Genomic DNA, 15,942 nt, shown 5'->3' with positions numbered 1-15,942 from the left:
ATTTTAAACGGAAGAGCAGAGGAAGAGAGGTCTAAGCTTCCTGGAGAGCACTGGTGGAGGATGATACAGTCACCCACAGGACAGGAGGGGCTCTCAGCTCCCTCCTCAGTCTAAGATGATCTTGGTACCCCTAGATGTTGTGACCCTTAGCCACAGCATCTTTGGAATCTTCCTCTCCCACAGCTCAGATGGTGTAAAGGAAAGGTGTGAGTGTACCTGTGTCATATGAGAGCATACACACGGGAGTGAACACACACTCGAGGGCACGTAGGAATACGAGACATGAGTGCCCCGCGTGCATGTGAGCGTGCGCACTGCGTATGCACGTCCATGTGCCTGCAAGCTCAAGCGAGTGGCAGCACAGGTGCACGCACACCCGTGACGCCGTGATGCGCCTCGGGTGCAAAGATGGGTGTTCGCATGTGTGCAGTGGAAATTTCTGGTTGTTTCACGTGACACAGACTTGTGCGATGTCTTGCTGAGGCGAAGCTCGCGGGAGGACGCGGGATATTTGGAGAGAGGATAAGTAAGACTTAACGGACAGTGACGGAGCACTTCCATAGCTAGCTGGGCCTCGTTGGTCTCGAGTCTTTGCTTTGATAAAAGAGGCACAGCAGAGAACTCCTGGCATCCCAGCTGGTCCTGGTTGCTTCTGATGACTCACACCGATTCGGCGGAGGCCTGGCTGTTTCTGCTGGATCATGCATGTTTGGTATCCTGACACTACTAAACTGGACTGCTGGTATCCTGACAATGGAGGTTAAAACTGCCCCAAAGAACTACTTCTAAACAGGTCCATATCCCTTTGTCCTATTTACAATCTCCCTGCCATTGCATGGTTAAAAGGAGGGTGTGTGACAAAATGTTACAAAACCCTTATCAACGTGGTTTAAAAAAATCTAAGCCTACATTTGTGAGTATGCATGTTTATGTGTGTGAGTACATGTATGTAAGCTGGAAATGCTCATTCCCTCCTGTATGTTGGTTGCTGAGCCTGGACGTGAAGCAGCTGTTGAGAGACAAGTGACATCATAGCCCGGAAGGGGTCAGGCTGGTGAGACAGCAGCAGGGTGCTCAAAAGGTGCACTAGGGACTACAGAGATGTCCAGGGCTCTGTCTGCTTTGTCAGAGGACCCAGGTTTGATTCCCAGCACCTGGGTGGTGGCTCACAACTGCCTGTAAACTCCAGTTCCAGGGGATCTGATGCCCTCTTCTGGCTTCTGTGGGTACTACACAAATATGGCACAAAACATACACTCAGGCACACTGTAATGTGAAAACAATTTTTAAAAGGTGGGGTAGGAGGGAAACGAGAGCTGAGCATATCATGTGCCTATGGGTTGGAATGGGGGTCTAGGGGGTGCTCCTGGGGGTGTCAGAATATGAACATGGTGCATATGCGTCTTATATTTCGACGGTACACGGACCTAAATTTTGCCTCTGACCACAGCCTGGTGGTTGTGGGAGTGAAGCACCCTCAAGCAGCCTGTGTGACACTCGGTCACCATCATAGTGATGAGTGTGAGTGGGCACACGTGCAGATGTCACCCAGCCAACAAGGGCAAGTTGCTGTGTGTGAAACCCGCCCAGGCATTGTCCATCCCTTTTGGCAACGATAGATTTTTGAAAGCTTGGATGGAGATGGTGGGAAGGGATCATCCAGTCCCTACCTTAGGATGCCAGGGAGGTTGTCACAAGGAAGTAAAAGACTCCAGTGAAACTGGAGCCTGGGGTTGGGGACATAAGAGCCGTTGTGGAGTCTAACTGGGGAGTGACCCCACCCTCAGGCTCTGTGTCCTTCTGTCCATCCCAGATGACTGCATCGTAGTTACTGACTCCTCTGCAGATGGAAAGGGGACCCTGCCTCCCACACTTTGGAAATGAGCTTGTCCCTTGTCCGTGAGGGCGCGTGCGTGCTCCACTGGCACACTTGCCCCTCTTCCAAGGTTAGCAAAGTAGACTTTGAACAGACTCAGCTGGTCTAACTTAGGGGTGCACTGACATCTTCCTCTGACAGATTTCCTCTGTTTTGCTGCTGGCTCATAACCATGGCCTGGGCTTCAGGGTTTGCTAGAGTGTCACACAGGGTGTGGCTTCTCTGTGCTTCTAGGAGGCTCTGCCTCTTCTCCTCCCTCCTCTCTTCCCTCTCCTCCCTCGCCACCTCCCCATCTCCAGATATCACTCCTGTTGAAGTAAATTCATCACTTTTCTGGGGTGGGAGGAGAACCCAATTTCTCTGCCCCCCCTTTCTACCTGACACTCATCCTGTGGCCTCTAAGAGTTGGTTGAGTTATGTCCCAAAATATATTGGGGATTGGGTCTATAGTACCTATGACCATGACCTAATAGAAAATGGGGCTAATTAGGGAAGTCGTCATAACCGATGGACGAACAAGCAGGCATACAGGGTAGAGTGTGGCAGTGGAGGGAAAGGTAGTGTCATGGTTTGAATATGCCTTGGCCCAGGGAATGGCACTATTAGGAAGTGTGGACCTGTTGGAGTGGGTGTGTCACTGTTGGCGTGGCCTTTAAGACCTCCATCCTAGCTGCCTGGAAGTCAGTCCTCCACTAGCAGCCTCCAGATGAAGATGTAGAACTCTCAGCTCCATCCCGCCTGGATGCTGCCCTGCCTCCCATCTTGATGATGATGGACTGAACCTCTGAACCTGTAAGCCAGCCCCAATTAAATGCCATCCTTGTAAGAGTGGCCTTGGTCATGGCGTCTTTTCACAGCAGGAAAACCCTAACTAAGACAGGCAGGGTGATGGTGTCACAGGGAAAGGTGGGGTGGTGATGATGTCACAAGCCAAGCCAGGGATCGCTGCTGTCCCCTTGAACCTCCAGGGAGAGCCCAGCGCTCTCCATTTCTTGTCATTGAAACTCTGGCATCCAGAACAGTGAGTGAATAAATTACTGTTGCTTTAAGCTACACTGACCGTGTGACTGTGTCACAGAGGTCATGCACAGGAAGCCAAGACACACTCTCAGATCAGTGTTGGGAGGTTCCTCCTTCCAACATGGAAACCCTCTTACCAGAACATCCCAACATGGTTTGTGTGGCTTATTCAGTCTGAGAGAGTTCAGCCACTCCTGAGCCTCTTCTGCCAGTAGCTGCCAGAACCTGTCATCTTTGCCCACATTGTTGGTTGGGTCGGTTGGATCCAAGATGACCGGTCTAGAAATTTTATTAGATGAGGAAAAAAAAAATCAGGGCTGGGTTTAGCAGCACACGTCTTTAATCCCAACACTTGGGAGGCAGAGGCAGGCGGGTCTCTGTGAGTTCAAGACCAGCCTGGTCTACAGAGTGAGTTCCGGGTTAGCCAGGGCTACATAGTAAGATCCTATTTCCCTCTCCCTCTGCCCCCACAAGACAGGAATCTGGGACTGGGAAGATAGCTTGGCAACTAAGAGTGCTTAGTGCACAACCATAAGGACCAGAGTTTTGGGACCCAACACCCATATAACAACATGGGTGTCCTTTAACCCTGGCTTTGAGGGGTTGGGTAGAGACAGTAGGATCTCTGGGGCTTGCTGGCTTCCAGCCTTGTTGGAAAAACACAGGAACTCAGGTTGAGGAAGAGAGATCCTGCCTCAGGGGGGATAGACGGAGAGCACTTGATACCCTCTTCTGGTCTCTATGTGCAAAGCGGCACACACCCACTTCTGCACTCACACAGACACACAAATAAATCTTATTGGAAAGAGAGGGATTGGGCTGGGGGATGGGTCAGCGGGTGAAGTACCTGCTTCACAAACAGGCCCCGAGTCCCCAAGACTCACACAAAAAGCCAGACATTGGTGTGAGTTTGTAATCCCAGCAGAGACAGGTGGGTCTGGGGACTCCCTGGTCAGCCGGTCTAGCCTATTGGCTATTGAACATCAGTTGGGAGGCCCTGACTCAAAACATAAGGTAGAAGGGCTGGGGAGAGCCTTCAGTGATTAAGAGCACTGACTGCTCTTCTAGAGGACCCAGGTTCAGTCTGAGAACCCAAAGTAACCCATCTGTAACTAGAGACCCAGGGAATCTGACTCCCTCTTTTGGCCTTCATAGGCACTGCATGTGTGTGGTTCACCAACACAGGGAAAGCACCCCCCCCCCCCCCCCCCCCAGTAAATGAATCTTTAAACACAGTGGAGAGTGAAGCACAGACATGAGGAGACACCTGATGCTAGCCCCTGGTCTCCACATGCATCTGTATACATACATCACATACATACATACAGACTCATAGGTTTGCATGCACCCGTGTGTGGTGGGGGAAGCTGGCAGCCTAGACTCTGAATGAAGGCTATGGCCTCCCTAAGCTGCTGAGATATCCGCGGTACTCGGCACATACTGACTCCTCACCTTGTGTTTTTCAGAGACATTAGATCCCTCTGTTCCTTGCTGTGAACTCCTTTTCCTCTCCCAGCTCCCTCCTCCTGCCACCCATTGGTGGACAAAACCCGACCATGAGTTGGAACATGAAGTGCATTAGCTGAGTCTCCTCTGAGAGCAGATCCTCGGGTTCCCCCTGGCTCCCAGCAAGGGTTCAGAATTCGCTCTCAGTGGGGCCCTAGCCTGTGCAGCGGGAGAGATCTGGGGAAGCTGGGTACCTTGGGGAGTTGAGCTGGTGCAGAAGGTTGTTCCGGACTGTCTCATCCTCAAAGTTGTAATTGTCTAACCAGTAGACACACAGGTTTGTCGGCTGACTGATGAGTTGCAGCACAGTCCTGATACCTTGCGTGATGTCAAAGTCTTTAGTCTGGCAGCCCTGTTCCCAGGCATACACAGTAAGCAGCTCCAGTGCATATAGCAATGGCGGAGGTGAGGGTATTATCCACTTATCCTGCAACTGGGGCAAAAGACAAGACCATCAGGAAGCCAGAGTCAGCATCCCCCACACGTGGAAGTCAAGTTGTCTGTACCGTTCCAAACCGATGAAGGTGTGGAAGGAACCTCTGGAATGCTAACACTGCTTACTCGGAGTTTGTGTGTGTGAGTGTGTGTGTGTGTGTGTGTGTGTGTGTGTGTGAATGTGTATGTGAGTGTGTGAATGTGTGTGTGTGTATGTGTGAATGTGTATGACTGTGTGTGTGAGTGTGTGACTATGTGACAGCACATGTGTGTGTGAGAGAGAGTGTGTGAATGTGTGAGTGTGTGTGGGTGTCTGTGTGTGTGAGTGTGTGAATGTGTGTGTGAATATGTGTGTGAGCGTGTGAATGTGTGGCTGTGTGTGTATGTATGTGTGAATGTGTGTGACTGTGTGGTGAGTGTGTGACTATGTGACAGCACATGTGTGTGTGAGAGAGAGTGTGTGAATGTGTGAGTGTGTGTGTGTCTGTGTGTGAGTGTGTGAATGTGTGTGTGAATATGTGTGTGAGCGTGTGAATGTGTGGCTGTGTGTGTGTATGTGTGAATGTGTGTGACTGTGTGGTGAGTATGTGACTATGTGACAGCACATGTGTGTGTGTGAGAGAGAGAGTGTGTGAATGTGTGAGTGTGGGTGTGTGTGTGATGGTAAACATAGGTGTCTGTGAATATGTGTGTGCATGTGCATGAGTGTGTGGTGTGTGTGCATGTGAAGATGTGTGACTGTGTGACTGTGAGAATGTGTGACAATGTGTGCGTGTCTGTGTGAGAGGGTATAAATGTGTGAGTGAGTGTGTAGTGTGCAATTGCAAATGTGCGCGTGCATGAGTGCGTGGGTGTGAACATGTGTGACTTTTTGAGTGTGAGTGTATGTGAATGGGAGAATGTAAAGTGGGTGTGTATGTGCATGAGTGTGAGTGGATATGTGTGGGACCATGAAAGGCAGCCTTGTTCCTGGTTGAGCTAAGGCTTGAAAACCTGGAGACCCTAAAGGGATGGTAGGAGTTTCACCTGTTCCTGGGCACCAGGCCTCTGTCATTAGCTGCAGTACCCACTCCACCTTGCCCAAATTTGTGGCTATCAGTCACATAAGAGCAATGCCTCAAGCCCCTCCACATGTAGAAGACATGGCCTGTGGTCATGTAGGCTCAAGACAGATCTCCCTTTTAATGACATAGCCAAAGGCCTGGAGGCTTAGCCAATAAACTTTCCTTCCTAGACACTCCTCCCTGCGAAAGGTATTTAATCTCAGGCTCATCCTGAGAAGGGAGATACAGTTTTACTCATCCATTTTCTGTCATGACAATAAATGCCTTAAAACCATGAACTGCCTCTTTTCATCAGGATCCGCCATGGGGAGCCATGGAGAAGGCCTTCACCTGTAGAGACAGTGTCTAATCTCTTGTAGCAGGACTCTGTGCCCCCAGCCATCGCTGCCACCAAGCCAAGCCCAAGCAAAGCCAATGACTCTCACCGTGGGACCAGCCAGAGCTCCTCCTCTTTCCTCCTCAGCCCTAGGCTAGATCCAGCTTAGGGGCCCCCACCCAGTTCTCATCTCTTCAGCAGCATCCCAGCGGTGCCTGGATGCCCAAGAGCCTAGCAGGCCTGGGGACCCCTGAGTCAGCTCCAGCTTTCCTGCACCTCAGACTGAGCTTCCCCATCCCTGGAACAGTGTCCAGCGGCCTCCCACCTGGCAACAGCATGGGGTAAGCGTGGTCAACTTCCCACTTCCTGCCTTCCTGAGCAGCTAAGCCCTATAGTAGAGCAGACACGGGACCCCCCCTAAGCCTACAGATATGTGAGTATGAAAACGTGTGTGTGTGTGATTGCATCATGTGTTAGTGTGCAAGTGTGTGCATGTGATTGTGTCAGCATGTGTGTGAGGGTGAAGGTGAGTGTCAGTGTGTGAATATATGAGTGTGTGCAGGTATGTGAGCGTGTGTGTGTGTGAGAGAGAGAAAGAGAGAGACAGAGAGAGACAGAGAGACAGAGACAGAGAGACAAAGACAGAGACACAGAGAGAAACAGAGACACAGAGACAGAGAGACAGAGAGAGATAGAGAGACAGAGACAGAGAGAGACACAGAGAGAGACACAGAGAGACACAGAGAGAGACAGAGAGACAGAGAGAGAAGGCCAGAGATCAAGAGGTCAAGGACAAGTCTCTCTTTCAGTCATTCTCCACCTGGGACAGCGTTTCTCCCTGAACCTGGAGTTCACTGAGTGCCTCCAGTAGCTGACCAGTGAGCCCAGGGAATCCAGGGGATCTGCCTGTGTCTACACTGGAGTTGCAGGTGCAGTTACCCTTCTGGCTATACACTGGTAGTGGGAAATCCTCACTTGGGTCCTCGGGCTTAGCTCTCCAGCCTCTGGAAGAGTGGTTTAAAAGGTCCGTTTGGCACTCTATGGAAGCTAAATAAACACTCTCCAGTATGTTTCATGTAGAGTCCATTTGTGTACACATAGACTTGTACGTACATACATGTTGTCCGGAGGTCTGTCTGAGAACTTGGCAATTCTGCGGAGTCACCCAAGGAAAAGTTGACGTTCACAAAAGATAAAGTGGAGAACACCCATGACAATCCAATTCATAGAGAAATGACCCAAAGGCTCAACCCATCAGAGAAGAGAGACACGGCTATATTACCTCAACAGAATACAAGGGGAGGAAAAGTTACTGCTGTGTGATGACATGGCACAAAATTGGAGTTAAGTCAAACACCACGTGTGATGTGATCCATCTACAGTGTTTATAATAAGGGAGGGCCAGCAAGAGAGCTCAGTGAGGAAAGGTGCTTGCCACCAAGCCTGTTGAACTGAGTTCAATTCCCAGGACCAATACAGTGGAAGGAGAAAACCCACTCCTGTAAGCTGTCCTCTGACCTCCACACACGTACTATACCCACTCCCCTTGTGTGGTGACTGATACTGGAATTTTAAAAATATGTTTAAAATATTTAAATTTTTATTTTATCGTATGTGTATGGGTATTTTGTTTGCATGTTCTGGTACCTGCATAACCTGGAGGTGTTAGATCTCTCTGGAGTGAAAGTTGGTTGTGGGATGCATGATGTGGGTGCTGGGAATCCAACCGGGTCCTCTGGGAGACCAGCATGTGCCCCCTCTCTCTCTTTCTTAAAATATTTATTTATTTATTTAATATATGTCAATACACTGTCACTCTCTTTAGACACAGAAGAGGGCATCAGATCCCATTACAGATGGTTGTGAGCCACCATGTGGTTGCTGGGAATTGAACTCAGGACCTCTGGAAGAGCAGTCAGTGCTCTTAACTGCTGAACCATCTCTCCAGCTTCAGAACTTTTTTTTTTTTTTCAGAGCTGGGGACCTAACCCAGGGCCTTGTGCTTCCTAGGCAAGCGCTCTACCACTGAGCTAAATCCCCAACCCCCCCCCCTTTTTTTTTAAAAGAAGAGTCTTACTATACAGTTAGGATTAGCCGGGTGTCTTCTCTTCTAGAGTGCTGGGACCACAGTCAGGCAGCCACCATGTCCTTGGGTTGAGAAAATAATATTCTATTCTGGTTTGTGGCTGAAGAAGAGATCAAATCAAGTCAAGGTATGTCGCTAAGATGTGTCGAAATGTCCTTGCTGTGAACAATCTCAATAGAGAGGTGATGCAGTAGGACGTGGTGGCTTTGGTCCCAGTACTTGGGAGGCGGAAGCAGGGGAAGGTGGATCTCTGAATTTGAGGCCAGCCTGGTCTACAGAGCGAGTTCCAAGCCAGACTGAGACCCTCTTTAAAACAAGGCAACAGCGTACATTACCTGTTTATACCAGTGCTTGACCAATAGAATCAAATCCTTCAGTCTCCCGGGATATTTCTCGAAAAACCTCTGCTGCAGTGTGGTGAAGCAGTCTGAGAATTCCCCAGGTGATGCTTTTACTTGATCCATGGATCTTTTGAGATTCTGATAGACCTGGGCGCTGGGATTCTCACTGATGCCTGATGGGGAAAAAGCAGCAGGAAGGCTCAGCACGAGTTGGGAAGATCGCCTATTGCCTGATCTGCAAGAGGGCAGCTAGCTCTTTGGGAAGGTTAACGGTGGGGATATTCTCCTTGATAGGTAATAAAGGCTAAAATGAAGTCAGGGTGTGTGTGTGTGTGGGGTGTGTGTGTGTGTGTGTGTGTGTGTGTGTGTGTTTGCATTCGCACATGCATGCGCACTCACCCAAGACAGAATCAGCGAGGCCACACAGCATGAGGCAGTAAATTACACATGAGAAATAAAGGCCTCAGATTAATACCAAAACCAAATATTTGTGCACAACTACATATGTCTTTGTCACAGAGTGACTTCTACTGATCCCTCTTACATAGACTCGGGTACCTCGAGGTGACAGGAGCTGGGAAGGGGAGAGGTGCAGGAACCAATTAGTTTCTATACTTGCTCGCTGAGTGCTGCTGTTTATAAATATATTTAGGTACCCAGCTTTGGTCAAGGAACCATATGGACTCCCCAGCATGTCCCCAAGGTACTAGGCACATGCCCTTAGCATTTATTGACTGGTGACTATATACCAGACATAGTTGAAGTCCTTTATGCAACAATGTAACACATAAGTCTTATAAACCTCACAGGGGGCACGACTACCACAACTATAGAAACCATGGCAACAGCAGTCTACCTGACCTGGTAGAGACAAGTAGACCAGGTTGGTTGGCCTTTTATTTCGTAAAGGAAGAGGTTTCGGAGGCCCCCCTCTAGGGTCTTATTTTCTCAGCAATGTTTATTGCGTTCTTGTAATTGAGTCTTATTTTGGAAGATGCAAATCTATCGCCATCTGGTGGCATCATTCAGTACTACATGTGGAGAGTTCATTTTTCTCAGCATCTTCCTTGATTGGGTCAAGGCAGCAGAGGGTGGGCTGGGCTGGACTCCTACTACCAGGGCTCTGTGTAGGAGAAGAGAGAACCCAGAATTTCCTGCAGTCCTTTCAAGGCAGGCACGCAATTACAACTAAACGAACCTGTTAGCTGGTTGCTCTGATCTTAGATTTGGTGACAAGTGATCCATGGGGTCATGTGTCAGTCACTTTTCTGGTTGGAAGGGAGGTGTCTTTCTTATGGCTCACTGTTAGAGCATATAGCCATCATGGTAGGGAAGATATAGCTGCAGGAGATGACGCTGCATGATCTAAGCAAACACAGACTGCAAGTAGGGTTGGAAGCAGGGTGGGCTTACCACCCTCAAGGCTCACTTCCCAGTCCCCCACTTCCTGTCTACACTCTCTCAAATGAGTGCCACAAGCTGGGACCAAGTGTTCAAATACATGATCCTATAGGGACATTTCACCTTCAAACCCTAAGATAAGAAGGGCCCAGGGATGCTGCCTTTCTGGGACTGCCATCATGTGGGTGTATGAACATCTCCATCTTGTCAGAAAATGGTCAGGTGGGGGCTATTTAAGGGCCCAGTAACCCAGAAGCTTCTCAGAATTGTGGACAGCGAAGGGGCCCTCAGCTCAGAGGTCCTAGGCTGCCAGTCTAGTGGAGTCCCCTGTTGGCAGAATAGCCATGATACATTCCTGTGCTTGTTTTCCCATTTGTCTATCTGTCCATCCCTACATCCATACACTTTCCATATGTCCACACATCCATCTACCCATCCATCCTTTCATGAATGCATGCATGCATCCATCCATCCATTTTCCACCTGTTCACATATGCTTCCATCCATCCTCATACACATATATCTATCCCTCTATCCATCCATCCACACACATACACACCTAGTAGGACCCAGCTACCCACCTGTCCACTTTCTTTCCTGCCATCTGTTCATTTGCCCATCACTCATCCGCCCTCTCACCTATAAAAACTCCCCTTCAGGTTCAAGAGTTTTGAACGTTGTATTCAAAATAAATGAGGTAGAACGAAGTTCTAGACAGAGTACACCTAGGGAAGGAGGCTCTTGTCTCTTGGGGGTTGTGATGAGAACGGACCCCAGAGGTTCATTAGGTTTGCACACTTAGTCCCCAGTTGAATTGTTTGGGAAGGATTAGGAGGTGTGTCCTTGTTGGAGGAGGTGTGCTGCTGGAGGTGGGGCTTTGAAGTGTCAGAAGCCCATGCCAGGCCCAGTGTCTTCTCTCTCTTTCTGCCATCGGTATATGGATCAGGATATGAACCTTTCAACTACTGCTCCAACAGTATGCCTGTCTGTCTCCCACCATGATGGTAAGGGACTAACCCTTGGAAACTCAAAGCCAACCCTTAGTTAAATGCTTCTTTTTATAAGAGTTGTCTTGGTCATAGTATCTCTTCATGGCCATCAACCAATGTCTAAGATAAGAATGTACAAGCCCCATTTTGGAAACAGCCTCAGCCCATGGGACACCAGTGGCCTCCCAGGACTCCCAGAACACTCCCCCCCCCAAGTCCCCAGATCACTCACACAGAGGATTGAAGGTTGGAAGCAACTGCAAGAGTATACTCTGCCCTGGTATAGACACTTGTACTTCAAGGAGGCTAAGTTTACGTTTTACTGACTTCTTGTATTTCTCATGGCTTTTCAGCCGTTGTTCAATCAAGTCAAGGAGCTTATCTTGGTATTTCTTCTGGTCTTGGAACTGTTTGAAGAGACCGGTGAAGAGAACAAGTGTACCATCGGAGCAGTCTCTTAGGACTGTTTTCCGACCATAGGAGCCACCCTGCAGGGAATGGAGGGGCAGTTGTGAGATCTAGACCTTCCATAGCTCCAGGTAGTGATATTCCTTTTTCTTTCATCTTTTTTCTTTTTTATTTAAAGATTTATTTATTTATTGTATTCAAGTACACTGTCACTGTTTTCAGACACACCCAGAAGAGGGCACCAGATTCCATTACAGATGGTTGTGAGCCGCCATGTGGGCTGCTGGAAGTTGAACTCAGAACCTCTAGAAGGCCAGTTAGTGCTCTTAACCACTGAGCCATCTCTCCAGCCCATGACATTTTTACATCAAGTAAAATCCCCCAAATGTCACTGTCATTTTAAAGTCAGGTTGCCAGCACCAATTTGTCTCCATGTTTTGTATGCTAGCTCTAAACTGGAGTCAACTCGAAGGGCAATAAGATGAACAAATAACACAGCAGAATACCATGCAGGCATGTAAATAGATACAGTGGAGTACTATGCAGGCATGAAAAATAGATACAATGGAGTACTATGCAGGCATGAAAATAGATACAGTGGAGTACTATGCAGATATGAAAATAGATACACGAACAAAATTCTCACAAATGTGGAATCAAAGACACTATACAGCAAAGCCCAAATGCATGTAGTCAGTCCCTGGCAATTTACTGAGCACTGATCAAAGCCATCCCTGTGCATAGAGCACTGCATGCTTTACAACATCACAACACTGTGAATTGGAGTCTTGGCTGACCTCATCCTGCAGATCTGGACACTGAGGCGCAGAGAGGTAAAGCACCCTGCCAGAGTCACGCAGTCAGGTGCAGGAAGAGCTGGCAGTAGCCTGGGCTTCTACACTGTGTGTCCTCAGAGGAAAGCCTTTGAAGTGCAATCTACGGGGCCTCGTGTGGAACATTGCTTAGCACCACCACCAGTGGGGACATCGAACTTTCTTGGAATCCAGAGCCCTGAGCCCCAACCCTGAGCCTCACCTTAACCACTTTCAGCACATCGATCATCACCTCACTGCACAGCAGGTCAGAGATGGCATCCACAGCCTGGTCTATCTGCTTCAGAGATTCTTCATCGGGTTTGAGGTTTGCCTGGATATATTCTTCTAGCTTCTGGGATGGTACAGAGGACACCTCGGTCTGACTCAGACATTTTTCATCTGGTTCAAGGTTTACCTGGACAGACTTTTCTAGCTTCTGCACTGGCATGGGGGGCACCCCCAAAGACCCACTGGATGACCAGCCAGGCATCCAGTTTCCCATAGTTGCTAGCTGGGCTTGTGAATGACAGAGGCAGAGCACTGTAGCTCAGGTCCTGGGGCTTCTGTCCTGCACTCGGGATTCTAGAAAGAGGAAATCAAGTCCAAAGCCCCACCCCCTACACAGCCAAGCCTGAGCTTAGGAAATCGAAACTCAAGTGCCCAGCAGCTGGTGTGTGTGTGTGTGTGTGTGTGTGTGTGTGTGTGTGTGTGTGTTTCCAGCTGACTGGTCACTCCTAAGGACACCCCGGCTTAAACTTAAAGCCTCTAGAGCCTCAGGGGATACCTACACAGAGGCCAGTGTTTGCGTCCTTCAGTGTAGGACTGTCTTCTTGGTGCCTCCACCTATAGCTAGGAGAAGCCTGTCCCCCCAACAAAAAAAAATCATTTGGCAGAAATCTGGGTGGCTAAAAGCTAAGCTAATTTGATTTTATTGAGGGTAGAGTCTGTCCATTAATGTAATGTCCTTTCCTACATTTACAGTGGCCGGAGCATTCGGTGACGACAGGGCAGACAGAAGGAGCTCAGAGAAGGCACTGACTTGCTCAAAGATGCACAGCAAGTCACAGGTGCCCTGACAGTCAGTTGTAGGCTTCCTTTTTGCCTTTGGGAGAACACAGGGCCCCGAAGGGTCAAGAATAGCCTACACACACACACACACACACACACACACACACACACACACACACACACACAGTGTTAACAAGTAAAATATTTAAAAATTAAAAACAAGGAGAAAGTTCACCAATTCAACACAATTATTTTGAGTTAGCATCGAGACAGAGCCTCGCTCTCTAGCCCAAACTGGCCTTAAACGGGTAATCCCCCTGCCTCAGCCTCTCATAAACTACTATGTAGAGCATCCTCTTCCAGAGCAGGATGGCACATTGTGTGTGGCTGTCCTATGTGACAGACGGAACCTTACTGGGAAAGGCACCATGACTTTGTATTGGGAAGTCACCTTGGATGGAGTCCAACGGAAGCACAGAGTTCTTGCAGCAGCTCTGAGGGACCCTGCCTCAGCCTCCTGAGTGCTTGGAGTTGAATGCATGCATCATCTCACCAAGCCTTTGCTATGCCTTGCTTGGCCTCCTCCCCAGGGCTGTGGCCTGAATCAAGCTCAACTGTATCATTCCATCATCACTGTGGGGGCTGCTCTGGGAGACTGGGGGGGTCAATAAGGCCTCTCTTTCTTCTGCTCTGATGGCCATCACCTCTCTCCTCACTCTGGCTCACAGTCACCCCAATTTTGGAGCCATTTTGACAAGAGAGCTCAGAGTCTGTGTAGTGGGGACAAGGGCTAGCATTAGACCTGAGGAGAAAAAACCATTCTCATTACTTCCTGGCTAAATCCAGTGCACAAGGGGACAGGCCAGATGAAGCCTTCCCCTAATTTGGGGTTTTCAGAGAGCAGCTCCTCATTGGTTTTTGAGGTCCCTTTTATGGGGAAGGGTTAGGGTTGATAGAAAACATCTGTTGAGTTAATTGGCTGTTAGCACTGGGACAGAAACGGGTGGCGGGGCAGGGCTCAAAGCTGCCTGTGGGGTAGGTAAGTGCAAGAAGACATCACATGGGAATTATCGTGGGTGTTCAGGAGTTTAGCAAGGCAAAGGGGTGGGTAGAAATCCTGGGCTTACAAGTTTGGCTTAGGTTGAAAACATGGTTTGTAGGATACATTAGGGTTAGGAAAACAAACTTCTTATAAGATGTGGAGACTTAGTAACAATGTATCACAATGTGGCTAAGGTACGGCGACTTAATAACAATGTATCACAGTGTGGCTCTTAACTACCACCTGTATCCTTGTTTTTTTCACACTAGGATGCTAGGCGGTTGCCCCATCTGCTGCCAGTCCCCATGGAAAAACCGGTCTCGGCTGGTCACATCAGTCTAGAACAGCGGTTTTCAATCTGTGGGTCTCTGCCCCTCTGGGACCAAAGAATGCCTTCTTCACAGGGGTCACTGAAGATTATCTGAAAATGGTAAGACCATTACTGAGATACCTCTCTTCTGTCTCCAAGTGTGTCGACCCATCTGCAGATAACACCACCTGAGAGTACCCTGAACTGTATTAGGAAGGTTGAGAACTACTGGTCTAGAGCTCTGAGAATAGCAGCCACCAGGAGACATAACACGGGGTCTGGTTCGAATCCTCACTGAGTTGACGAGGCAAGATGAGGTTGGGACCAACCCTAGTGGGGTCTTGATGTTGCCTGGAGCCAAGAGCAGGAGGCACAAGTGGCGGCAGAGAGGGGACGTGGGAAACCCTTGACCGCTCACTCAGGCTAAGCTGAGGAGACAGGAATGCATTGCAAAGACCAAGGTATTAGGAAGGCTCTGCTCTTCCAGCAGTCCTACATCCCTGTTGGTTTGTCCCCAGCAGTGGTCCAGGCAGAGCCTGGTTGTCTGAGATGCTCCTAGTGGGAGACGGGTCTTCACAGACTCCTTTCTCTGATTCCTGTCACTAGGGATGGATCAGTACCACGTCCACTTCTCAGGTGGTTCATCTGGAAGATCCCGCTATGGCCACACTGCCCCTAGCATCTGCCACTTGCTTTCTATGTCTCCGGGTTGAGACATTCATAGGATATGTCTCCCTGTCCTCTACTCTCCAGCCACTAGCTGTCACTTACACACTAGGGGATTGGAGGCTTTTTCCCATGTAAGACAGACAAGTAGACGTTTGCCCTGGAAAAGTCCTGGTATCACTCTGGTCCTGGTGGGGAATCAGGGAATGAGGGACAAACACTATCCAAAATCCACCCATAGTGTGGCGAAAAGTGAAAGTGAGAATTCTTGTTGGAAAGGGCTTGTAAACCCATTCCTTCTTGTCCCCCTCAGGACCCCTGTTTGCACTGCATTTGGGAACAACAGACATCAGGTGGGCAGGATGGTGTGGGGTGACCTTCCCTGGGGAGACATGAACAAACGTCTGTTCGTCTCAGACAGGGTACAATGACTGAGCAAGGAAAAGATTCCACCTAGCTCTAAGTGGATGGCCGATGGGTTTATTAGAGTTGCTTGTAGAGCATGGGTTGGGGGTTGCAGGGGTATAGGTGACCTAAGCATCGTGTTATCCAAAAGCCTCAACTTTCACCAGCAGTGACTCAGGAAAGCTGCACTCTTGACTTCCTCCCGAGGGAGCTGGTGGAGCCACAGGCAAGGCCTGGGGAACCTTTCCTCCTCT

General features: G+C 49.2%; 1 protein-coding gene across 5 annotated transcripts in view; it reads right to left on the bottom strand.

Annotated features, from left to right (window-relative positions):
• The window catches only part of Oas2 (2'-5' oligoadenylate synthetase 2), a 29,509-nt gene extending 16,201 nt beyond the window's left edge, over positions 1-13,308 (bottom strand). For 2 of the 5 annotated variants that reach the window (XR_015634107.1, XR_015634106.1), the window contains exons 1-5: positions 12,478-13,308; positions 11,267-11,522; positions 8,639-8,817; positions 4,597-4,835; positions 3,034-3,175 (exon numbers count right to left, since the gene is read on the bottom strand). Coding sequence is in view for 2 of the 5 variants with exons in the window: in NM_001009715.1 (NP_001009715.1) it covers positions 3,034-3,175; positions 4,597-4,835; positions 8,639-8,817; positions 11,267-11,522; positions 12,478-12,759 (1,098 nt within the window). In the remaining 3 variants the exon portion in view is untranslated. 5 annotated transcript variants of the gene reach the window in all.
• Between the last annotated feature and the right edge of the window lie 2,634 nt (positions 13,309-15,942).

This window comes from Rattus norvegicus, chromosome 12, assembly GCF_021556685.1.
Source record: "Rattus norvegicus strain SHRSP/BbbUtx chromosome 12, alternate assembly SHRSP_T2T, whole genome shotgun sequence".
NCBI classification, from domain to species: Eukaryota; Metazoa; Chordata; class Mammalia; order Rodentia; family Muridae; genus Rattus; species Rattus norvegicus.
This window is presented reverse-complemented; position numbering and strand designations above follow the sequence as displayed.